The sequence below is a fragment of the Diadema setosum genome, chromosome 17, assembly GCF_964275005.1.
Source record: "Diadema setosum chromosome 17, eeDiaSeto1, whole genome shotgun sequence".
NCBI lineage: Eukaryota > Metazoa > Echinodermata > Echinoidea > Diadematoida > Diadematidae > Diadema > Diadema setosum.
In genome coordinates this window covers 36572307-36599093 of record NC_092701.1, presented here as the reverse complement: position 1 = coordinate 36599093, position 26787 = coordinate 36572307, and the positions used below count along the sequence as shown (strand labels likewise).

Genomic DNA, 26787 nt, shown 5'->3' with positions numbered 1-26787 from the left:
ATTATTGGGACTATAACGACGCCCGAGTAGTCTGCCGGAGTCTTGGCTTTGACGGAGCCTCGGAAGCCATCCGAAATTTTGGCGGGGGAACTGGTCCAATCTATCTCGATAATGTGGGTTGTAATGGAAATGAAAGCAGCATCTTTGACTGCCCTCACAATGGCATAGGAAACCACAACTGCGGGCACAGTGAAGATGCTGGAGTGCGATGTTATTCTTATGATGGTGAGGAATTACTTGAAGGGGACGTTTCCTTCACAAATAAATGTGATTTTAATGAATGCAAGAATATTAAGAGATCACATTCGTGAAAGTTTGAAAAATATCAGACAATCCGTTAAAAAGTTATAGATTCTTAAAGTTTTGGTGCCGTCAACGCTGGATGTTGAGACTACAACAGTCTGTGATGTCACAGTTCAACAACGATATTAGGAAGATGTAAAGAGAACTCCACAAAATTTCATTCTTTTATCATCAACAGGAACAACAACGATGTAGTGCAAATTTTACACTATTCAAGTCTTACCAGATTTAAGCCCCGAGATTGCTTTGAAACCCTCCGTCCCCCCCCCCCCACCCCGCGATAAGGATAAGCCGCTTTCCTTTGGCAAGTAGAACAATATAGTGGATTTATGATACCGAAATTTTAATTCACGTAGAGAGAATAAGCAAACCATAAGCTGTCGAGAGTCACAGTCATTCCTTTTCCTTTTTTATTGAGAAAAGTTTTTTTTTAACGAAGTGCATTCTCCAGTCGTACGTTTCTGCGCCTTGCCAATATTAGCCTGTTTCTTTTCCCAGACATGTCTTCAACAGTAGCGCCACCATCGACAGATGATGACGTCATAACTGAAGACGGTAATACTGCAGACCTCTCTCTCTCTTTCTCTCCCTCTTTACTGCTTCCTACCATTTTCCGTTTTCTCTTTTTATAATTCTCTTTTCCCCCTTCAATTTTACCTGCTCTATGTTCCGCCCACACTTTCAAGATATTTCCATGTCTTATAAGAGGGAATTTTTCGTCGAAATGATAATAATTGTAAAAAAAAAAAAAAAAAAAAACTGTTTGAAAAGAAGCAATGAAATGTCAACAACACATAGGGGAGAATTTGAGAGATGTGCAGAAAAGTGATGAACATGTCACAAGTCACTGAATGTCGACCGGTATTTAATCGAGACGTTCTATGAGCACCTGACATGACGACTCGTTCACGTGACTTCATTCAAAATAATGAAAGTCCCTTTGGTTCATAAATCATTATTAAACTTTGATTTCGTGTAAACGTAAAGACTTAACTGTCATCCTTAACTGTCATATAAACTAAAATGTTGGCGACTAGAGCATGTTTTATCAACGTTCATGAGCTATTGCTCTGGCCGCTGTTGGGTTTCTCCTCGTGAATGTATTCGCAGTGTATTCTTGATTAGTTTTTGATCTAATTTTATTGAGTAAGATCATCGTAATGATTTATTTGTACAATAAAATGGACACCCGACGAAGAGAAGCAGCTGCACTTGAAGTTCATTCATTCATTCATTCATTCATTTATTCATTCATTTATTTATTCATTCATTCATTCATTCATTCATTCATTATTGATTGATTCATTTATTTATTTATTCATTCATTCATTCATGTTTTAATTTCTACTGCTGTTGGCTGTAAAATATTTTACAGTAAATAAGAAAATGATCAATAATAGGAGTGATTTTAATGTATGCGAAGATATTTGTTCTCATGTAGAGAGGTCATGTAGAATTATGAATATCATTATAGATATGAGATATCATTTTGCTTATAAGAAAAGAAACTTCCACTGTCGTCATTCAGCAACACTTGCTCGACATAATCTTATTACTTTGATTGTACTTTTAGTCAAGACTAAATCTCTTTTATTCCTGTGCATAGACTGAGACTAGTATTGTGAGCCAAAACGACTTTACAAGTCAAGTGATCATCCATACACACAAGCTGTGCCAGTTAGTAAAAAGTCAACAAATGAAAAGGCGTATGCTAACAAATTTGTTTTCCGCATACTGGAGGAAGCGGTAAACTTATTATGCAGTTATTTGATACGCGGAACACTTCATGAAAAACATTTTCATATCAAGTGGATTCCAACGCATGAGTACGTTTTTATGTTGTTCCTGCATGCATGCCAGATACAACGGACCGGCTTCCCACAACCCCGGAGATTATCACTATTGGAGACCCAGGTATTTGATCTACTGAAGTTACTAAAACAAAACAAGAATACGAACAACAATAATAATGAATAAAACTGTATGTCTAATTGAAACAGCTATTTTTGCGTTTATTTTGAAAGGAATACGTATTCAGCAGTTTTCAATATCCTTTGAAATTTTTATTATAAGTGCTGTCCAAGTAATTGTTAATTTTGAATTATTTGTAATTGTACAGTTCTAACGATAGCATAGAATTACTCATTATATTTATTTGTAAATAATGGTCTAGATGACGGCCGTAAAAGCTTTACATTGCATGCAATGACACTGAAATGTACGAAGTGATCTGCATAGACAGTGCCTCTTGTCTGCATCAAAAAAGGAAGGCGGACAGCAAAGGAAAAATAATGTGTGAAACTATCTATGTGCTTCTTTCCTTTGGAAAAAAATTGTGTCTAACAAGATACTTTTCTTGAAACTTCTTTTTGTTAGAAAAATAAATTGTTTTTCGGCTTTAAATTTCTTTTCTGTGTATTTTGCGGACTGAATATAGACGGAGTCCAGGAACAATGAGCAATGTTCTATCGGGGAACATCATAGGGTCTCTAGTGGAAATTGGCAAATAACTGCTCAACTGAGCAACCTATCACCTGCTGTGCCTCGTGTGTCGCAGCGTTTAAATCAAGGCGTCAATTGAAACTCGGCAGTCATAACTGCAAGATCATGTACATGTATCTGAAGGCGGCAAACAAAAACGCTAAAAACGTTTAAAAAGCAGCACAGATAAAATGACGAGTTACATAGAGCTATAATGTGTCATAGTTTGGGCAGGGAGGTTGTATTTATTCATCTCTTCGGTTTTCTTGTTTATTTACAATTTAACGACTACATATCTAAACTATTTTTTGTATTGATTTTCTTCTTCAAAGAGGCCCATATAATATAACAAGCCTCGTACTTTCAGTGGATTCCTCTATTTTTCGAACCTTGCATATTTTTCTCCTTATAGTCATTTATTGCAACTTTTGTTGTTATAAAATGATGTATTATAATGTTTCGCTCTTGTTCTGTACTCTGTTCCTTTCACATTGTACCGCTTACATTATTTCTGTGTTTAAAAAGAGTGACGTGAATGTTACTTCGTTCTAGCAAATGGTGAAAATGAATTTGAATTGATTTGTATTGTATTTGCAATTTTCTCCCTTTCTATTGTGTGTATTGGGAGGGAAGAGAAAAAAACGTCTCTAATGTGCTAATAAAATGGGCACTGATATTTACAGGATCCACTGTGAGGCTGGTGAATGGTTCCAACTCTCTTGAAGGGCGAGTGGAGGTCTACTACGCTGGAGTTTGGGGCACTGTATGCGACGATTATTGGGGCTATAACGACGCCCGTGTTGTCTGCCGGAGTCTTGGCTTTGATGGAGTCGCGCAATCCCAACAATATTTTGGCTGGGGAACTGGTCCAATCTATCTCGATGACGTGGGTTGTAATGGATATGAAGACAGTATCTTTGACTGCCCTCACAATGGCATAGGAAACCACGACTGCGGGCACTATGAAGATATCGGCGTGCGATGCTACTCTTATTATGGTGAGGAATTACTTAAAGAGGAGGATCCCCCCCCAAAAAAAATAAATAAATAAATAAATAAATACTCGTGATTTGAGTGAATGCAGGAATATTAATAGATTACATTCGTGAAAGTTTGAGGAAAATCGGACAATCCTTTGAAAAGTTATGAATTTTTAAAGTTTTGGTGCCGCAAACGCTGGATGACGAGACTATAACAGTCAGTGATGTCACAGCTGAACAATGATTATAAAGAAATTCTTAAGAGAATTCAAAAAGGTAAAAAAAAAATTCAGCATAATCGAAGAGAAATTGGCGTACTTTTTTTCAAAATGCAGGAGAATTTGTACTGCACTTAACATATGTCATCGACAAGTACAAAAAAAAAAATGTACACTTTTCACTAAAAGAAAATGTTGAATTCTCGTTATATTTTCTTTATATCGTTGTTCTGCGGTGACATCAAGGACCGTAGTACTCTTCTCGTCCAGCTTGGGCGGCATCAAAACTTCAAAAACTCATAACTTTTCAACATATTGTCAGGTTTTCCTCAAGCTTCACTGATGTGTTCTACCGGTATTGATGCATTCACTCAATCCCCTTTAAATAGATTATGTTGTTTTGATGCACATAAATCTTTGCCATTTGACCAGCTCCTATCATTTCTGTGCCGAGGACTATTATAGTCAAGTATGACAGGCCTTCGTCATTGTGATGTAGCTACTTTGACCCCTCTCCTCCCACAGTTTATTCCTATGGTGAGGAATTGCTCAAGTACGTACGTCATACTGATGTTTAGCAATGGTGCTCATTTGACCATTTATTACGGTTTAATTCCTGTGATAAACACATGCGTCAATTATATAGATATTAACAATTATATACCTTTTAATCTCCTTCAAAGGTCATCCTAATGCTGAGGTGTTGCTCAAGATGTGTTGATTGATCATTTAGATATCAACGTATGCTATCTTCATTTTTTAATTTTTTTTTTTTTTTGGGGGGGGGGTGGTGGTGTATGGTTGTATATGGACAGAAAATAATCAAGCAAAAAAGAAAATGAATCCTCTCTCCTCAAACACTTTCGATGGTAACACGTGAAGGAAGGGAGAAACCGATTTACATGGTCGGCTCTCTTGGTGGAAATATGAAAGCATTTTTTTTATATACGAGATTTTATTATGATTTTTTTCTTTACATTTAACAACACGGAAGGGATTAGTTGTACATGTTTTGTTTTGAAAAGTTCAGACACAACTCCACAAGAAGTGGTCACTGACCCTATCATCACAGAGACGGAATCCCCAGGTAAGGTATAATCACATGACAGCTAATACTAATCACTACACATCTAGGGCAGAACAACAGGGATTATCTGGGAATTTCTACTTCTGTTAACTGTAAAATACTTTACAGTAAACAAGAAATGATTATCAATGATGGGAGTGATTCTAAGGTATGCGAAGATATTTGTTTCCGAAGTAGAGAGGCCGCATAGAATTATAGATATTATTATAGACATGAGATATCATTTTGCTTACAAAAAAAAAAGAGAAAACTTCCACTGTCATCATTCAGCAAGACTTGCTCGACGGGATTTTATCCCTTTGATTGTACTTTCAGTCAAGTCTAAATCTCTAATAAAAGTTGTAATAATAGTAATAATAATAGTAATAGTAATAATAATGATATTAATAATAATAATAATAATAATAATAATAATAATAATAATAATAATAATGATGATAATAACAATAATATCTTATTTATCCAGGGTAGCCTCTTCAGTGTTGCCACTGCTCTACCAGAGGGCCCTGCCATTATTATTATCCTAGCGTTGCCAGTACACCTGGCTCAAGAGGGACATGGTGGGTAAAACATGTTTTCCATAACAGGATCGCGAACGTAAGCATTGGGCGGGAGTCGGGAGTCTTATCCAATTTGCCACAGCACCCCCTTTTATTCCTATGGATAGACTGAGATTAGTATTGTGAACCAGAACGACTTTACAAGTGAGCATCCAGATACGCAAGCTGTACCACTTTAGTTTAAAAAAAAAAAATCAACAAATGAAAAGGCTAATGCTTACAAATTTGATTTCCGCACACTGGAGGAAGCGATAAACTTACTATGCAGTTATCTGATACGGGGAATATTTCGTGAAAAACATTTTCGCGAAGATTCTAACACAGTTATGAGTAAGTTTTGATTAAAATCGTACTTTTGTTGTTCCTTCATGCATGCCAGGTACAACGGACCGGCTTCCCACGACCCCGGAGATTATCACTATTGGAGACCCAGGTATTTGATCTACTGAAGTTACTAAAACAAAACAAGAATACGAACAACAATAATAATGAATAAAACTGTATGTCTCATTGAAATAGCTATTTTTAATTTTATTTTGAAGGGAATACGTATTCAATTTTTTTTTCAATACCCTTTGAAATTTTTATCATAAGTGCTGTTCTAGTAATTGTGACTTTTGGAACATTTACAATTGTACAGTAAGAATTGCACAGTATAGTTATCTGTATAAATTATGGCCAAGGTGACAATCATAATAGCTTTACATTGCATGCAGAGACACTGAAATGTTCCAAGTGTTCTGGATAGACAGTGCCTCTTCTGCATCAAAACAGGAAGATCGACAGCAAGGAAAAAATAATGTGTCAAAATCTCCTTTTGCCTCTTACCCTCTTCCGAAGAATTTCTGTCTAAAAAGATACTTTTCTTGGGACTGTTTTTGTTCAAAAGTATTTTGGGGGATTTTTCAATTTCGTTTCTGTGTATTTTGTGCACTGATTATAGACAGAATTCAGGAACAATGAGCAGTGTTCAATCGCGGAACATCATGGGGTCTCTAGTGGAAATTGGCAAATAACTGCTCAACCGAGAAACCTGTCAAGTACTATATGGCAGCGTTTAAATCAAGGCGCCAACTGAAACTAGGCAGTCATACTGCAGGATCATGTGCATGTATCTTAAAGCGACAAACAATAAAGAAGCTTAAAGGACACCTCCGGATGATATTCAGACTTTTGCATTTGAACAATTGTAAATTAATTATACTGAGTACAGTGGTTCAGAATTCATAGTGATTGGAATGAGGAATAAGAACATTTTCAAAATTTATAGCAAATTGCAATGAACAAGGATGATGACATGGCAGCCTCACCATAAGAATGCATGAGCTGGGGCTCAAGAAAGCAGAACAAAAGAAGAAGGTATGCATAGATTCTACACAGGTGGGCTTGTTAAGCAAGCGGTATTTTAATGCAATTACATAGCTACATTTCTGAAATAATATGTGAGCCTCCCATGTCATCAACTCTAAGGCTGCTTTCACATAGAAGTATTCGGTATTCGCTATTCGCTATTCGCTATTCGAGCACCGAATACACCATCACCCGCACCGTCAACTCACCATCCCATGTAGTGAGGATTTCTTCCTCCTACATCGCAGCAAATCTTATTAACAATTTCTAAACTGCGTCAGAATGTCGGTCTACATGCTTATATTTGCTAACGGGCAAATCCAGACCAAAAGTGTCATTATTTCATAAACGAGAGACGGTATACGCTGCAAGAAAATCGAACAAGCTCGATTCCCACTTTGCTATACTTTTCGCAGGTATTCGGTACTTTCGAATAGTGCCCTCTTATGTGAACCGGTGTGAGGAAATCCTATCGTTCGATTCAAGCTATTCGCGTGCCCTCGAAAAACGAGCCCGAATACCCGAATAGTATACTTCTATGTGAAAGCAGCCTAAGCCATGTTCAGACGTATTTCTAGTCGGAGTAAAATTTATGGCACGGCAATTAAAATTCAAATTAATGCATATCCTACCACGACCCTTGTGTCCACACGACGGTCGTGGGAAGAAACTCCGACTAATCTATGTGCGAGGGTCGGTGTAACTTCTGGAAGTGATAGCGCCGCGCACGTCGACCATGCGATTGTTTTTTTACCAGTGGCATTTGTCTCCTCCATTCTGGTTGATGGAAATTTCTGCATGAGCGCTAGCTTCTTCGTCGCGATCGACTAGGTTAGAATTGCACGTGTACTCGCAAAATGTCAACATTGCAATTTGACCCAGGAAGTTTTACCTAGGTCGTAAGGTATGTATAGTTAATAGATACTCCGAGGGCTTGTCCGCACGGGCAATTACTCCGACCGGCTAGTCGTGGTAGCGAGATACTCCTGAGAAAACTCAGGAGTATCTCGTTCGGAGGAAGAGGTCGTGGTAAGTTCCTCCGATCGGAGGAAGTTACCACGACCTTGTTCAGACGGGCACTACTCCGACCCATCCTCCGAAGTTACTCCGACCAAGCTTCCTCCGACCCTTCCTCCGAAGTTACTCCGACCAAAACTGCCTCCGTCTGAACACAGCTACTGCCATGTTCAGACGTATTTCTAGTCGGAGTAAAATTTTATGGCGCGGCAATTAAAATTAAAATTTATACTTATCTTACCACGACCCTGTGTCCACACGACGGTCGTGGGAAGAAACTCCGACCAATTTACCACGGCCTTCGAGGGGATCACCGTGGAGGGTCGGTGTACCTTCCGGAAGATGTAGTGCCGCGTACGTCGACCATACGATTGTTTTTTACCAGCGGCATTATTTTGTCTTCTCCATGCTTGTCCATGAGAATTTCTGAGCGCTATAATATTCCATGGCTTCTTCGTCGCAATCGGCTAGGTTAAAATTGTACTGCACGCGCACGTGTAGGCCCTACTCGCAAAATGTCAACATTGCAGTCTGATTTAGGCTTTATGTAGTGGTTTGAATTACAATGCTAAAGATGTTTCGAGATGAGTTGAGAATGTGTAGTTTTGAGGGATGATTAGGTGAGTAAATTTTGATTGTGTAGGATAAGGTGTGACTTTTGTCGTTGAGTAAGAGGGTATGGTCCTCTTTCAGACCTGGGGACCCCACTGGGGGAGCCACTCTCCCTGGGTGTGCTATGAGACGGGGGTCTTTGAGGAAGCTTTGCCTTACTACTTATTGATGAATCATGGTGGTTCTCTTTTTATATTATCTCAGAATTGCTCTTGTCACTTTTTTTCTTCTTTTTTTCTTTTTCTCGTTTTTGCTGATTGATGATTATTTGTAAATATTGTGATTTCATGTGATTTCGAAATAAATCATATAAATAAAAAAAAAAAGTCAACATTGCAATTTGACCCAGGAAGTTTTACCTAGGTCGTAAGGTATGTAAGTTCATAGATACTCCGAGGGCTTGTCCACACGGGCAATTTACTCCGATCGGCTAGTCGTGGTAGCGAGATACTCCTGAGAAAACTCAGGAGTATCTTGGTCGGAGGAAGAGGTCGTGGTAAGTTCCTCCGAGCGGAGGGAGTTACCACGACCTTGTTCAGACGGGCACTACTCCGACCTTTCCTCCGAAGTTGCTCCGACCAAGCTTCCTCCGACCCTTCCTCCGAAGGTACTCCGACCAAAACTGTCCCCGTCTGAACACAGCTATTGTTCACTATAATTTGTTTAAGATTTTTCACAGTATTGGTTTCTCTACTCACCACAATAGATTCTAAAGTTGTAGTTGTCGATTTATGAATTACATGATGTGAAATTATGAAAATCGTCTGGAATGCCCCTTTGAAATGTTTTGAAAGGAGCACAGACAAATGAGGAGGGGCGAATCCAGGAATTCCGTAAAGGGGAGGCACCTTTGCAAAATTAAAGGGGGGCGCGCGCACCCCACCCCCATTTTTTGTATTTCTTTTGTTTTTAGAAGAAATAAATAGGGGGCGCGCGCCTGGCGAAAAGTGAAAATGAATTTGAATCGAATTGTATTGATACTGTCTTCCTTTTTGTTGGAAGGGGAGAAAAAAAAATCGACTCTGAAGTTGTCAAAATGAGTGCTACATATTTCCAGGGTCCACAGTGAGGCTGGTGGACGGTTCCAGCTCTCGGCACGGGCGAGTAGAGGTCTACTATGCTGGAGTTTGGGGCACTGTCTGCGATGATGGATGGGGCTATAACGACGCCCTGGTTGTCTGCCGAAGTCTTGGCTTTGATGGAGCCTCGGAAGCCATCCAGATGTTTGGCGGGGGAACTGGTCCAATCTATCTCGATAACGTCGCTTGTTATGGAAATGAAGACAGTATCTTTGACTGCCCTCATAATGGCATAGGAAACCACAACTGCGGGCACCATGAAGATGCCGGAGTGCGATGTTATTCTTATGATGGTGAGGAATTACTTAAGTGCATGCGTAGAGTCTCGGCCATTTGATCACCTCCTACAGTTGTTGTTTGTATTTTTGTGTTTGTTTTATTTTTGTGGTGAGGATTTAATCAAGTATACACGTCATCGTGATGTAGATAGACATTGTCAATATTACCCACCCTCTCCCGCAGTTTATTCTTATGGTGAGGAATTGCTCAAATATATACGTCATTTTCATGTTAAGAAATATTGGTCATTTGACCAGCTATTGTAGTTAAACTCTCATGGTGATGAATATCTAAAGTTCATATTTTACATCGCTTTGATGCATACAGATATTTGTCATTTACCAATTTCCTCATGGGTTATTCTTAAAGTGAGGTATTACTCAAGCTGGATTACTTCGATCATATAAATATTGGAGTATTCACTGGTCTTCCATTACATTTTGTTTGTTGAAAATGATATTTGGACAGCGCATAAGAATTTAGGCAGCAAAAAAAAAAAAGTAAAACAAAATAAATCCGTATTCTCCAAACACTCTCGATGGAAATAAATGAAAGAAAGGACAGAAAAATCTTACTTACGTTTGGTCAGCTCTCTTAGTAGATGTAAGAAAATTGTTTCTTTGTTTGTTTACAGGGGAATTTATGATTTTTTTTCTTATGATGGTTAATACAATGAATAATGTGACCTGCGCTTGTTTACAATATTGTTTGTTTTGTTTCAAAATTATCAGACACAACTCCACGCGAAGTGTACACTGACGTCACAGTGACGGAATATCCAGGTGTGGTAATCAAGCGACATGTAGTCCGATTCACGACATATCTACAGACATTTTACAGAGTTCGTTTAAAACCATGTGTGCACACAAGCGCCATTGTTATTTCAAAACGAGCAATTGTGATACTGGAGGGTGTTTTTTTTTTTTTCTTTTTTTTTTTTGGTTCTATTTTCAAGCACCCGAGTGATAATATTTGTTCTTTTACACTTGGGCACAGACTGTTTGCTCAGAAAACGGCCACCATGCACATTCCCATTATTGGGTTGGGCTGAATTGGTTTAGTGGATGAGACCTCGAACTCCTAAAGAATAGGTCCCGGATTCGAATCTTGCTGTGTTTGGACACTCTTGTAAGAAAGATGTTTTGCCTAAACACCATGTCCCTTTTTGCCCAAGTGTAGATAGGGGTACCGAGCAATATTTAGGTAATAAAGCAACGTTCTGTGTGAGAGCAACGCTAACACCGAAATGGCTTCCTTAAGTAGACCGTAATTATCTCCCCGCCCGTCCGGGATCGGAGAGACTCTAAATCTCTGGTCACGGGGTGTTCTTCGTGCGACGAATTCCGGCGCGAGAACTTTCACCCGGAGATTTCATTTACAACCATGACAAAAGATGCCTTATTTCTATAGCAAAATTTAACAAACATTTACGTCATGAGATTTTTATTTTTTTCTTATGAGTTCTGATATTACATCTTGAACACAAAAGAATCTTTCCTATAAAATGTCTTGAAATGACAGCCTACCTGAGATGAGATTGAGGTGTCTGTCTCTTGAGGTTGGGGGTTGGAACTTAGAGCTGACCTGAAGTAGGGAGTGCATTGAGCATTGTTCCGGTTTTAAGGGGTCTCCCATGCTGGAAAAGCCTGCAAAAAGCCCGCAAAAATGGGGATTCAGAAATGTTGGCAGTTCTGAGATGGGGGGGGGGGGGGGTTCAAAGGACGGGAACGAGCATATTATGCGTACCCTAAATAACAGTGAGTGGGGCTGGGGTAAATATCACTTCATCGTCATTATCAAACAGAGTCATTTCAGCAGTCAAGCATCGATGCAGTTTATGTCGCTAAATTTCCCGCCTTGCTTTTTTTAGACAATGATATCGTCTGCGGCAGCACATCGATGACGCTGTATGTTGACAGATCGCTTCTTGATAGCCAGGACGGCCCCGGCGACATCCACTTCATCGATGACAACTGCGTTGGCTACTATCACGACTTCGATCACGTTGCCATCACCACTCGATACGATCGATGTGGAACGATCCAGGAGGTGGGTATAAGGGGGTAACAATGTGTTCCTGATATCCCAAAACAAAACAAAAAACAAAAAAAAAATCAAGATAAAATTTAAGATGACGTGATTCAGTACTGCATGTTGAACAAAGGGGATTCAAATTTCCATAGTTAGCATAATGCATCCCGGCACGCTCATGGAGCACCTTCTATTGACGATTCCCACAAGGTAGTAATGCTGTCACAAACAGTTTTCCTTTTTTCGCAAGTTTCTAAGGGGAGGGAGGGGGATGTACATTCACATGTGTCGTGTAAGTGGAAATTAACAAAAACTAGTAAAATGCAACAAAAAATAATCCACATCATACAATGGTAACCTACATCTATAAAGCTGTTAGGGGACTTCCCATACTCATCTTAATGCACTTCTCATAGCTTTCAATCTGGATTTTTAAAAAATATGTAAGCCTAAATGGTAATTTCGTCAGAACATGCTGTGACCACCCCCAATTACCACTGTTGAACGGAAGTGTGTTTTAAGGTCTACTACATACTTAAAAATGGACGCAAGCGAGATTGGTGGGTTTCTATTATGCACAGTCCTAAATGGAAACAAATGGAAACAAATGGAAACAAAATTAATGCATCAAATTAATCCTCGCAAAAATACGATCTTCGTGGATCATGTTATGCACGAAATGATTAACTGTCACTTGGAAGACAGTAGGGCCTACTTTCTCAACATTTGCATGATTTCTCTCCCTTACTCTACCAGTAATTTAGGGTAGTTTCTGGGATGTGTTGTTTACTTTAACTCAAATCAGAGTTTAAATCCATATATCTTGATTAAAGTTGTTGGTCATATTGTTTTATCTCGCTTGCAGCAAGAAGCAGACTACATCAAGTTTTACAACAAAGTTACGTACTACACGCCCCGCGATCGTAGTGGGACCAATCAGATCATTACACGTGAACATATTTTGCAAATCAACGTCACGTGCAGATTGGAGCGTGAGGAGACGTTGAGCGAGATCTTCTATCCAATCAGAGACTCCGTTACAGCATCAGAGGTAACCAATTACAGCGTTTGTTGTGAAAATGGACTTCATCTCATTCAGACATCAGAGTATAACGAACTTTCGAACAACTTTTCACCAACAGTGTTTTCAAACTGTTTTGTTTTTATGACGAATTTTGTTATGAGGATGATTCATTAGAGTGAATATGTGGAGTGTATAAATGTAGATGTATACTAGCAAATAATTCTGAGATCTTAATAGTCACATGATGATTACGTCATAATAAGGAAGGTAATAGTTGTACAAGAGTACTCTGACTCTCTGAGGGAAACACTGCAAAAGACGTCACTGAAGACCTATAAAGAGGAAGCCTAACCAGCAGGTAATACGTCAGCAACAAAGGACATCAAATTCAATCATCTTTATGTTTGTTATATCATATTTTGATTGCTGAGACTGTTATCATTATGACATGTCATTAGATGAACTGTTATAGGGATCAATATTGTCAGTTACATTAACATCAATATTCGTCAATAATGCAGCATTTGTAAAGCAAGGTGAGCACGATATAAATGAGTATGCAAGCAAAATTACTGTTACCTACCGTTAGTGATGCACAGGACAGAGTGGATCGATGAGAATTGGATGAGCGAGTTTAGGAACTGTTTAAACCCACGAGCGCAGCGAGTGGGTTTTAGACTGTTCCAAAGTTAAACGAGAGCAGCCAATATTGTCACTGATCCACGAAACAGGCCTGTGCATAATTTGTGTTATAAAATGGGCTGTAAATTCATGAAATACATGTACAACCATTTTCCCCACCATGCGTCCGGTACACGTACGACACTAAACAAGACTTGAGCCATGCGTTCGGATTTTACCGGACGCATGGCTCAGTGTAGATCAGTAAAAATCAATGCATGGCAATAATTGACCAATCAGATTGCAGAGGTTCTAAAGCCCATTTTAAAATTCCTAACTTATCACTGCTAGTACTATTATAGTGATTCCATGTACAGTAAACCTCGGATAAGTCGACGTCGAGTGAGTCGAAAATCACTTAACTCGAAGCAAAATAAAAAGTCCCGATTTTTCCCTATGTATTTTCTCTAAGAAATATTTAGATAAGCCGAAGTACGAGAGTCGAATTTCGGCTGTGTCGAAGTAAAACATTCAGTCCCTTTTGTACGAAATACACGTAGTTTACATCACTTGAGCCGAAGAAGATTTGTCTGGCATTCTCATTACATTTAGAGGAGAACAAAAAAATCGGCATGTCGCAGAACCCCGTCCCTGGCCTGCTGCAGGAAAGCATGCACACTCACCGTACCGCTCTGCACGCATGTCGAATACATACACATGTATACATGTATACACACAGCACATCGATCCATATACTTTATCCATACACACAGCACATCCATACTTTATCCATGTCAAGCCAGAACTCCTTGGTCAACCAATCGCTGCTTTAATATTTTAGTGACAGGCCAAGTGGGCGGAGCTTGTTTGTGCGTGCCCGGCTTGCTGTATACTTTTGTTCAATGGAGGTGGGATGGGCCTGGGAGAGTGTTTGTCTCAGGGTAGGTTGACAGAGATGGCTACCTATGTTGCACCATAGACATAGCACATGCACATTGCCACATTAGCGCAGACATTCTCAGAACTACGTTTAACTACTAGTATTGATACAAATTCCATGTTCAATTTAGAACAAAATAAGAACATTATCTTCAAGAACAGACAAATTTGAATGCAAACACACACACGCACGCACACACACACACACACATGCATGCAAATGTACTATAATACATGTACATATTCATAACTGTGAGTCGAAAAAAAATCGACTCTCGCGAGAGTCGAATTTCACTTAAGTCGACGCATTTTTGTCAGTCCCGAGAGCTTCGACTCATGCGAGGTTTACTGTACTTCTAATTGAACCTCAAACCCCGCCTCACCATCCTACTTACAAATAACACCGTGGTAATTGGTTTCAGCTTGGATACGGCGAGTTCACCATCACTATGGAGCGGTACACCGATTGGACGTTCAACTGGGAGGCCGCTGATTCAGCCCTGGTAGAGTTAGGCCAAGAGCTCTACTTCGGCGTGAAGCTGGTAGCCTACAGCGATCTGACACTCTTCATCGAATCCTGCTGGGCTACTCGAACCCCGAACCCACTGGACGCCATAAGATACTCTCTCATCGAGAATGGGTAGGAGTTTATAAAGGCTCTTTGACGAAGTCATTTATTAATACATTCGTTTATGTTCGTATTTCTAATAGGAAAAGCCACAAAAGCTTATCACTTCCACGATTGGTGCGTGGTGTGTATATTGCAGTTTAGAAACGAATGACACCATGAAGCAAACGTTCTGTACTTTTCGGGTTCATATAGGCAGTTAACAGTTTACAAGTTAACATGGAATCACTTTAAATAGAAAACAATGTTAGGCCGTTTGAGAATAAATTCATCATAAACCTATGAGGAATTATCGAAATATATGTTTTGATTAAAGGGATGGTACAGTATTGGAGGAGATGACAGTTGGGCTTTAACTTATTTTTTGCGAGATAGTAAGAAACACTTATGAGTAGTACAGAACATACCATTTTAAGAGGAATTCAAAGTTTATTTGATAAAAATCGGGTTTGGAATAGCTGAAACATCCAAAAACAAAGTAAAACAAAGCGATCGTAATAAATGGTGAGTCCCACACTTTATTAGGATCGCTCTGTTTTGAATATCTCGGCCATTTCAAAACCAATAATTTCATCCAAATAAACATTGAATTCTTCTTGGGATCACAGGCTCTTTCATATTTCATAAGAGGTTTCTCACTATCTCACCAAAGAGTGATACAAACCTGAAGTTAAAGTCTCAACCATAACTATACGATCCCATTAAGCTAGTGTGTAAGTCCAATCGGAGGTTGTACTGTAAAGCTGAATAAGTAATATGTGTCAAAGACAGTGGAGAATAATTTGAAAGTTTTTATTAATTTGAAATTTTTAATTCTTTAAAAATGTGTTAATGTCCAACTGTCGATTTTGTTCTCATCTGTGTCAAGGCATTGTCTATGAATCATTTTCATCGTTCTTTTATATATGAGAGGAGAGAAATGCATTAATGTTACTACCACTGAATTTTGCTCATTGAAAATTCATTGTGCACATGCAGAAGAAGAACGCAAAGAAGAGAAAACAGCGTATCAGAGACATGGATTGTACCGTATCTTAATAAAGAATATTAAACAGAGCCAGAACATTCTGCATGAGCACTTAACATATAAAACCATAAAAACCATAAAACCATAAAAGCAGCGTGCAGATATTGAAAGTTTTTGGAGCCTTTTTTAATCTTAATTTTGTCTGGCCTCGTGTAGGTGTGCCGAAGACTCGACGGTGACCTTCCGTAACTTGGGTCAGCTGTTCAAAGGTTTCACGGTTGATGCATTTGCATTCATCGGAGATTACGAACAGGTTTGTAACAACTTTGTCTTTTTTTTTTTCGAAGGTTCCAGCAGAAACACTTTTGCATATTAGCACAATTCATTTCGGAATAATTACGCGGATTTTTTAAATTTTGTTTTATGTACGTCACCCTGTGCCCTGTGTGTCGTTTCCGAGGTCACTTTAGTTGCCATTAGCTTAGTATCATTATCTGTTTGTTGGTCTTGTTTTGTAGATAATTTCCTGCATTTTTTTTCATCACAACTAGATATTCAGAACAGTAATGCGGTATAAATGACAAAGTAATGTGGTGATAAGCAAAATGATTAAATGTTCATGGATGTATTTAATATAAGAGACAATTACAATTTGAGGATTATGCAAAGGGCGAGATGATCATATTGAAAAAATGCACGAAGGTATAGTAGCCCTAAAACACATTGATTAGTGTCCAATAATTAATTTTTCTACTTTTACATGTATAATGTCAATGGAAATTGCATACATTTTGTTGAATGCGCGCGCCGTGTGAGCGTCCATTCTTGAAATGAAATGAAATGAAATGAAATGAAATGAAATGAAATGAAATGAAATGAAATGAAATGAAATGAAATGAAATGAAATGAAATGAAACGAAATGAAATGAAATGAATCGAAATGAAATGAAATGAAATGAATGATACAACATTGTATTTACTGTCACATGAATTTACTGTCACTCAGGTTTGATAATTGCACAACTTGTCCCAAACCATCGGTTATAGACCATATTGATAAGTTTACGAATAACTGTATAATGTGGCACATGACACATACATGACTGTGTATTCCTTTACTTCATCTCAAACAATCTCAATGGTCTTGCGAACGTATAATGAGGTTCTTTTTCTTCTCCGCTAGGTGTATGTTCACTGCGACATCCTAGTGTGTGACAACGGTGAGTGGAACTCACGCTGCTCCCGGGGCTGTGTGTCGAGGGCCAAACGAGACGTCCAGTCCACGGGCTCCCAGTCCAACCCGCACACCGTCTCACTCGGACCTCTCTCTGCAGCCAACGTGGAAGGAGGGAATTCACGCGGAGCAGCGGGTACGTACACACTTTGGGGAATGAAGAACCACACTTTTGCGGGAATAAAAAAAGAATAAGAGAGTCATCGTGAAAAAAAAAATGGAAAGAAGTTTAAGAAATTTTAGAAATAAAGCGAAAACAAAAATAGCAACAACAATCAGGCAGTCGAGTTGCATATATATATAATTCGTCTAATGATTTGATACAAACTGCGAACTGTAAAATGTAATACTTGTGTGAAAAAAAGAGAAAACTGTAAAAACCTGCCTTGGCATTACTGATGTGCTGCCTGTCTGATTTTCGCCCAGGAGATGATACTAGTAATGTGTATTTGTTTGTAATAAGTTCAAGTCATTACCTCTCTCCTTTCATACCATTAAGCTAGGTAGGGCCTGTAGTTGAGAACAGTATTTGCATACAAAAATGTAAATGGTCAAAAGCGTGAACAAAAAATCTATGGATTTGCTCTTCTTTTTTTTTTTTAATTGTCATAGTTACGTGATGAGGATAAAAAGTGTTATTTACATTTCCAATATGAGACATTTTCAGTTATTTCTTATTGGTAGCACGTGTTAACCCATTGCCTATGACTAGACCTTGTTGGTTCTATACAAGTATAGGTGGATTTAAAGAACGTTTTAGATTGTTTGCGTCATTCTTCCTTCCTAACAGACACATCGGCTTCGTCGTTTAATTACCTGGTGATCGCGACTATCGGTTCTGTCGGTATCTTTATCGCCTTGATCGTTGTTCTTGGTCTCGTGGTAAGGAAGCGCAGGAGCGCTAGACCCGAGTCGCTTGGATATCGTCGAGTTGGCGTTGCCTTACATGGGGAGGAGTAGGTGGGCTTTAATCAGGCTACAGCGACAGTCCATTTTTTTTTTTCGTTTCCCGCACTTTTCTGCACTTCTCTTTTTGCTTGAAGTATCATAATTATGTTAAGCCGAGCCCATAGATCTATAATCGAAATGATGTATCACATCTATAGATTGTATAAGCAATGTTTGATTCAATGTGGGTGTAGCACAGATACATTTCCACGAATTAGCCTAGGAAATTCAAACATTGAATGCCAGCATCTTTTTCCTTCATTTAACAGAATTCTGTTACAATATATCACTGACATGCCACCAACCAAGCATGTTACCTGACTCTTCACAGAATGAAATCAAATAAGCAAAATTTGGCTTCATTACAATAGGATATGGAGTAACTAAGTAATGAAAATGTAAGGACTCTCTTGTTTCCATGAATTTGTTACATGCCTGGCAACCATGAAAAGTCATCATGGTCATGGCGTAATGATTATCCCATTGATTTGTATATGAATAATATGTTAAGGAAATCACCTTTTTTTCTTTCATGATTGAGCATCTACATCCTGGTTCTTCATATGACTTTTCATTATTGTATTTATATTCGACTGTTTCCTCCTTTCGATTTCATTCTGATAAATAATATATATATATATATATATATATATATATATATATATATATATATTTGAGGGGAGACAGGTCAAAGAGAAATTTATCAGAATCAAATCGAATTCATGTCCGATTTTATGGCAACTTATGTTACTCAGTTTGTTTTTGGTTGCTTAATTCTGCAAAGTTAGGTAGAAAGTGGTGTGAAATGCGATATTTCATTTAAGGAATAGAGAGTAGGAGAGATGATTGTGTAGTGTTATATCCTAACAGTGTGACAATAATTTCTTGCCAGTTACAGATCTGTTTTGCAGTAAATACCCTGCCTCCTGTTTTGCGTTATTTTTCTCCTAAAAACTCATTTCGAAATTAAGAAAAAAAATTGAAATAAGAATCATTTCACATCATTACTCAAAGGAATGTTTGTTACTTCAGTCAAATATGAATTTATTCTAGCTATAAACAACAATGGCTAAAGGATAATGTGATGGACTGCATCTTTATTTCAACCAGTTATGTCGTCATCAGAGTACGTAATTAATTTGTGAATTATTGTCTGAGACATAATCCACCGAATAGTTTGCATATTGTTTTTTTCTTCGTTAGATATTTTATCTTGAGTTTATTCATCAAAGTGTCACTCATTGCGTGACGTTGTGATTCCAATTAATATTCTTACCTTTTCTTTCATGACTTTAGTTTTTGCATGGGTATAAAAAAAGCTGCATATTTTTTTGCTTCAAAAGTATTTGTCATTTTGCTAAACTTTCATCTCCAGGAAAATGGTGCTAATTGCTCTTTCACTCTTACATTCACTGAAGTATTTTAAATACAACAGACTAATGTGTGCTGTCTTGCTCTTGAGCGCTTTCACATCTTCTTTCTTCATCGCTATTTACAAAAAAAAAAAAAAAAAATGAGTCCGGTAAAGAAGAGATACTGTTATCAAAATTGACATCACTTTTTGCTCTTGCTATGGAATAAATGAATCAACCCAGAGAAATACAGGCTGCATTTTTGTCTTGAACGATTGCGTGTTTTGAGTGCACTTGAAGTTTGTTTGGCTCAATATGTGTGTTTGTAATGAAATTGAATCAGCACTGACAGGGTATACATATATATATATATATATATATATATATATATATATATATATATATATATATGTGTGTTTGTGTGTGTGTACAAATACATACACTACTGATTGATATATAAATACATATTATATATACATTATATAATATATATATTATATATACATATATACATGTATATATATATATATATATATATATGATGAAGAAATAAACTGGTAATGCATTTTTTTTTTTTGCCAATAAAGAATGAGTTTATTCGACTCAAATTTTCAGCGGCCTCCGCCTTCTTCAGGAGTCTTGACAATGACGGTATCAAAACAAAGCTTTGTTTATTGAAATTCTGGTAAGTATAGCACATCAGAACTGATCACTAGTTGTTCGTAAGTCGTTCGTAACTTTACGAACAGCTTGATGAAACATGGTCCAGGACATACTTAGCAACATATCTGGCAATTACAAATATTTTACTCAATATATAGTTACTATAGATAAACATAATGGGCATGTATTAGATACGGACATATCATATAACAGATAATAAACAATCATCAAAATAGACAAACATATTATAACTACACTTTGTAGTGAATAGCTACCTGCTTCCCATGTTACATAGTTCCCCCTCATCCCGCCACAAAGAGGCACGACACAACCCAAGCGACACACTCGTCTGCCTAGCTGGTAACTAGGCACTGTAAAGTATAGTTTATAATTATGAGAGGTTTTATTTATTTATTTATATATTTATTTATTTATCTATCTATCTATCTATCTATCTAATAATAATAATAATATAATGTTCTTATATAGCGCAATTCAACACAAAATAGGTTCTCAAAGCGCTTTACATACATACATAATGAAACAAAGTCACAACTGAAAAGTGGCAAACCACATAGCATAACAGTATAATTCTAACACTACTGGAAAGTTACTGAACATTGTATGCTGAACGAAATAAGTGAGTTTTCAATTGTTTTTTGAACAGTTCAGAGTTTTCTTGGGATCGGATTAGCTGAGGAAGGGAGTTCCAGAGGACTGGACCTGCATGGGCAAAAGTCCTTTCACCGTATCTCTTGGTCCTTCTTGTGTTAATTTGAAGCAGGTGCTGAGAGGCAGATCGGAGAGTTCTTGTAGGGACGTATGGAGTGACCAGTTCAGATATATAGTCGGGTGACATATTGTGTATAGCCTTGTGAACAAACAAACTTATTTTGTACTGGATCCGGTGTTGAATAGGGAGCCAATGAAGCTCAGCGAGAATTGGTGTTATGTGTTATCTATCTATCTATCTATCTATCTATCTATCTATCTATCTATCTATCTATCTATCTATCTATCTATCTATTTCTAGTCTTTTGTCAGGGTAGCCCATTCACCAATAAGTTGTGGTCTTCCATGGAGCCCTGAATAATTTTGATGAACATGTATGTACATTAACAGTAAAACGTATATACAGAAGATTACATAGATATGTATACTCTGCAAAGATGTATATACTGTGCATTGCAAAGTAACATACATACAGTAAAATACAGTGTATATTGATTATGCCACAACAAGAGTTCACCAGAATGCCAATGTATCAATTAAACCGCTATTGTGCAGGAATAATTAGCTGGTACAAAATAAATTTGGTGTGTTACTTACAAATAACAACTTTGGATAAACACTCCCTTAAATGAGTATATGGGAGAAGCTGATCTGATTGAATAATCTAGCTTGTTCCATTCAAGTGAAAAAGATAAATATTATGATTGGGATACACCTATGACAGTCAGAGCGAAATCTTGGCACACGTAGACTTCCTCTGTCTATTAGCCTTGTGTGATGTTCATGTACATCATTAGGCTTAACTGAGTGTACGTGAAGGTATTAAGAAGGTAACACACACACACACACACACACACACACACACACACACACACACACACACTCAGACAAACCCTGCCATTTTTTAGATATACGTGGATACATCAATCCCTTGTGTGATGAAATGCAAATAGACAAACATTGTCATTGCGACTGTTTGACAAATTGCCCTACATCGAGGTAAATGAGCACTGAATTGATCAGTGTTTTAGTAGTAGCCATGATAAAAGATATCATGGGCCGACATAATTGAGCAGGATTCGAACCTACGACCTCCTGATCTCCAGACAGGCGTTATCACTACTATAGACCACCGAGCTTCCGCCCGACAGCAAGTGTTGGTTCTAATCCTTATAGCATGCAGCGGGTACTGCGTAATTATTCAAATTCATAATTTGAAGAATTACGAGTACCCACCGCCTGTGCGGAGATCAGGAGGTCGTAGGTTCTAATCCTGCTCGATTATGCTCCCATTACGCCCATGATTTCTTTTATCATGGCTACTACCAAAGCACTGATCAATTCAGTGCTTATTTACTTCGATGTAGGGCAATTTATCAATCAGTTGCAATAACAATGCTTGTCTATTTTGTTTGTTTCTATTTTGGAGGGTTATGTACAATCCCGCGTAAAGTTTGAGACCTATATAGTGATATTTATGAATTAAATATGATTTATTCTAAATCATGCAAAAGGAAATTTTAGCTACATCTACTTAAAATATGTTTTTTTATTTTCTCTGACCGAACATCTCTCGACTTTCATACTGCCTCGGATATTTGCATTTCATCACGCAAGGGCTTGATATATCCACATATATCTGAGAAAGGACAGGGTTTGTCTGTGTGTGTGTGTGTGTCTGTGTGTCTGTGTGTGAGTGTGTGTCTGTGTCTGTGTATGTCGCTCGTGTTTGAGTACAGGTGTGTACTTTGATGTTTGTTTGAGTTGACTTGGTGGCTCACATAAAAAGGGCTAACTAGGCCAATGTGAAGTGTCTCAGTGTATATGAGTATGCAAATATCAGCATAACGCAAGTGTCATGGTTGATCGTGTACTTACAATCAAAGGAGGTAATTTTCTTATCCATCTGATTGGCTGAATGGTCACTGGATGCCTCTTTTTCTCCGATTTACTTAATCATTACATAATCATATGGGGGCATCCCACGAGACCGACACCCACGAGTCATACGGTCCACGAGACCGACATCAATAATAGGTCCATGAGTCATACAGCCCACGAGTTATACGGCTCAGGAGTCATACAGCCCATGAGTTCGACACTACGCACAAAAGGCTCATGAGACCGACACTAAGCAAACATAGCCCACGAGACCGACACTAAGCAATAAAGGCTCATGAGACCGACACTAAGCAAAGAAAGCCCACGAGACCGACAGTAGGCAAAAAAGGCCCACGAGACCGACAATAAGCTAAAAAGGCTCACGAGACCGACACTAAGCAAAGAAAGCCCACGAGACCGACAGTAGGCAAAGAAGGCCCACGAGACCGACAGGATAACAGCGCCATCTACATGTTAATCACCTGTACAGGGTGTTCCATGAACGGAAAAATAACATACTGGCGGGTGTAATTTCGTAACGCTATCATTTGAAAGATGGTGACCATCTACATAATTATGAACGTCGTCAAATATGTATTTCTACATACTTCTGGGGAGGCAAGTGTGTCAGGGAGCGACATTGCTATCAAGTAGAAAAATTGAATTGTAGTCTTCATGCCCCCGCTTCCCCCCCCCCCCAAAAAAAAAAATAGAAGAATTAGTATTCTTCATCCCCCCCCCCAAAAAAAAGAGAGAGACAAAAACACAAATGAATTTAACAGAGGACAATAACGATGTATGAATTGATTTTAGAGCATTGATAATGCCATCGTGCTATTTTTAATAGGCTTTCCCAGTTTTTAGCTAGAAAATGGACAAGATATAAATTTTACCTCTTCTCTTTCCCGATTCACTAGTTGCTTATTCTATTTTAGATATTCTACCCTCTGCTTTGACGTTTTACAGTAAGATCTATTTGTAATTTTCTCTGTAACTATGATGTAATTCTACTGATTAAAACGTTTTATGTCGCAGGGATTCACCTCAATTTTGTGGCTTGTGTTATTCTCCTCCGAACAGTACATTTTATAGCTGTTTTCATGCATGCATCTGGTTTTTTTCCGAATCCCTAACGCTACCTTAATAGGCGATTACGTTATTTTTTTATTTTTAATTGATATTAAATCAACACCCTCGCAGGTTTATTGTAGAAAGATCTGTTACACACTTTTACTGTACTTTGTTCATTTTTTTTTCACAAACACACACCCATGCAAACACAATTAAAGATCCTGATCATTTCGGGGGGGGGGGGGGGGGGGGGGACTGATGGGGTAACACCCTGCCGGAGATGGCAACTCTTCTTTTCCATCTCTCATATCTTCCTATGCTATTATCAGGACACCCTATGCAATTTATAGGCCTATAGGTGGCGCTGTTCATCCTGTCGGTCTCGTGGGCCTTCTTTGCTTAGTGTCGGTCTCGTGAACCTCTTTTGCGTAATGTCGGTCTCGTGAGCCTTGTATGTGTAGCGTCGGTCTCGTGGACCTTTTAAGTGTAGTGTCGGTCTCGTGGGCTTTGTTTGCTTACTGTCGGTCTCATGAGCCTTTTGTGCGTAGTGTCGGTCTCGTGAGCCGTATAACTCCTGGGCTTATTTTACTTGATGTCGAACTCGTGGGCTTTATTTACTCAGTGTCGAACTCGTGGGCTGTATAACTGGTGGGCTGTATGACTTGTGAGCTGTATGACTCGTGGGCTGTATGACTTGTGAGCTGTATAACTTGTGGGCTGTATGACTCGTGGGTGTCGGTCTCGTGACGTGCACCCAATCATATTTGTGGGTGAAATAGCTGTCGTGTTACGAAGTGGTGGGAAAAAAATAGCTGACTTTTGCAAGCAGACGCACAGACAGACTGAGAGGATAAATTCTTGTGTCATAGATATGTCAATATCTTAAAGTGACAAGGTGAAGTAGTGAGTAAAATCTCAAAAGTAGAAACAAAGACAAAACCAAGTAGACAGCCATATTTAAGCTTTACTTTTTGTAAGAAATCTATGATGCTGGACTTTCTAGGGGTCCGGACAGGCTGCAAGAGAGAGGGAGAGGGAGAGAGGGGTGGGAACAAAATCTACAAGCTCTGAACTTAAACTGACAGCTCAAGAGGAGAAAGATTTTACTTTAATGTGAAGATTTATAGAGTTACCTGGGAGAATAAATCCAACAGTACTACAACCATAACTAAATGCGTGAATAGAGGGCGCTTTCAAGAAGAACACAGTTATACTCATATTTAAATGAATGTTTGTTTTGCCGCTGTTTGTTCAAGGATTGGGCAAACCATAGTTTACCTGAATACCAAGAGCCTGCCTAGTGTGATATAACTCTCATTGGGTAGACTCTTGATGTTTTCTTTTGATCGGAAGACAAATTAATTAGAAATTGAGACATTATGCTGATAACGTGGTTATTACTCCAACACATTGATATGAATCGTTATACCGGATTTGTTTGGTTATATTGAAAGAGTTAAGAAGTTTTTGAGTGGAAAGACGTGAATAACGAATGCTTCATCTTACTGTTTTGTTTTATTCTTCCTGTGGAGTTCAAAAAATTATTCTGAATGGCTCTATCTGTTTTGTTTTAAAACTTCTGAGGAGTCTAAAATGTGATTTACCAGTAACATTCCAAATTATATCATTATATCAAAACAAATATTGGAGAAAAACAAATTATTAGATGATTTTTCTTTCCCTGCCAATAGGTTAACTTATATCAAAACTGTAACATTACAGCAACATAAACGGCAGTGCAGTTAAAATCATTGGCTTTGATTGACTTTGGACATTGGTCATTTACTAAAAAGCATACTGACCACCTTTCCATAATTGATGTTTTATTCAGTTATGTGTGTTACTGACAATCCTCCCCCAGGTGTTCAGGGGTCATCCTACGAGACCGACACCTACGAGTCATACAGCCAGTGAGTTGGACAGCCCATGAGTCAAACAGCCCATAAGTTCGATGTAGGGAAATAAGACCCATGGGTTCGACACTAGGTAAAAACAGCCCACGAGTACGACATCACAACACGGGTGGTGTGTCCGTCTTGTGGGCCTTGTTCGCTTTGCATAGTCGAACTCATGGGTTGTGTGTCTCGTTGTTTAACTCATGGACTGTGTGACTCAGATGGACTGTATGACTCGTGGGCTGTATGATTCGTGGGTGTCGAACTCGTGACGTACTCATGGTGTTCAGAGATACAAAAGAAAAGAGATTGAAAATAAGAATTTAATCAGTGTGTTTTACGTCTTGGTCAAGCATACTTACAGATTGTATAACATGCTCGGTGATAACTCATCAATATTCTACCATCAAAGTTCGTCGTGAAACAGAATCTGAACTCCATGCTTCATTGACGTAAGAGCCGTCATTCATGTCTCATTTGAATAACTTAGTTTCACAAATTGTGATGCACCTGTTCTCCGATATCATTATTTCCAAGGCTGCAAGTCAATATTACCTCAGCCTTTCAGTTATTATCAACTGGTAACATCAATGATTAACACTGAATATGTTACGACATGACAATGAGCCCTCTAAAAAGAAAAAAAAATAACATAATGTTACCAGCGGTAAAGTGATGTACTAAGAAATGGCGTGTAACATATCCTGGAAGTTCATGGTGATAAATGTTTCAGTGGGTGGCCTTTGCTATTGTTCTAGCTTGATAGTAATTCAAAACTTGATAATGCGTGTGAAATTTCACGCATGTTGCGTCTAACGTTTACAAAAGCTAGTTT

At 38.3% G+C, this 26787-nt stretch overlaps 1 protein-coding gene across 1 annotated transcript in view; it reads left to right on the top strand.

The window, feature by feature from the left end:
- Nucleotides 1-18674, top strand: part of LOC140240661 (scavenger receptor cysteine-rich domain-containing protein DMBT1-like) — a 28242-nt gene extending 9568 nt beyond the window's left edge. Inside the window, exons 4-14 of the mRNA XM_072320414.1 lie at nucleotides 2164-2217; nucleotides 3468-3782; nucleotides 6009-6062; nucleotides 9666-9980; nucleotides 10698-10748; nucleotides 11837-12015; nucleotides 12863-13048; nucleotides 15004-15221; nucleotides 16393-16489; nucleotides 17360-17546; nucleotides 18201-18674. Of these exons, the coding sequence (XP_072176515.1) occupies nucleotides 2164-2217; nucleotides 3468-3782; nucleotides 6009-6062; nucleotides 9666-9980; nucleotides 10698-10748; nucleotides 11837-12015; nucleotides 12863-13048; nucleotides 15004-15221; nucleotides 16393-16489; nucleotides 17360-17546; nucleotides 18201-18370 (1826 nt within the window). The 3' untranslated portion in view covers nucleotides 18371-18674. The remainder of the gene's footprint in view (nucleotides 1-2163; nucleotides 2218-3467; nucleotides 3783-6008; nucleotides 6063-9665; nucleotides 9981-10697; nucleotides 10749-11836; nucleotides 12016-12862; nucleotides 13049-15003; nucleotides 15222-16392; nucleotides 16490-17359; nucleotides 17547-18200) is intronic.
- The last annotated feature ends 8113 nt before the right edge of the window (nucleotides 18675-26787 follow it).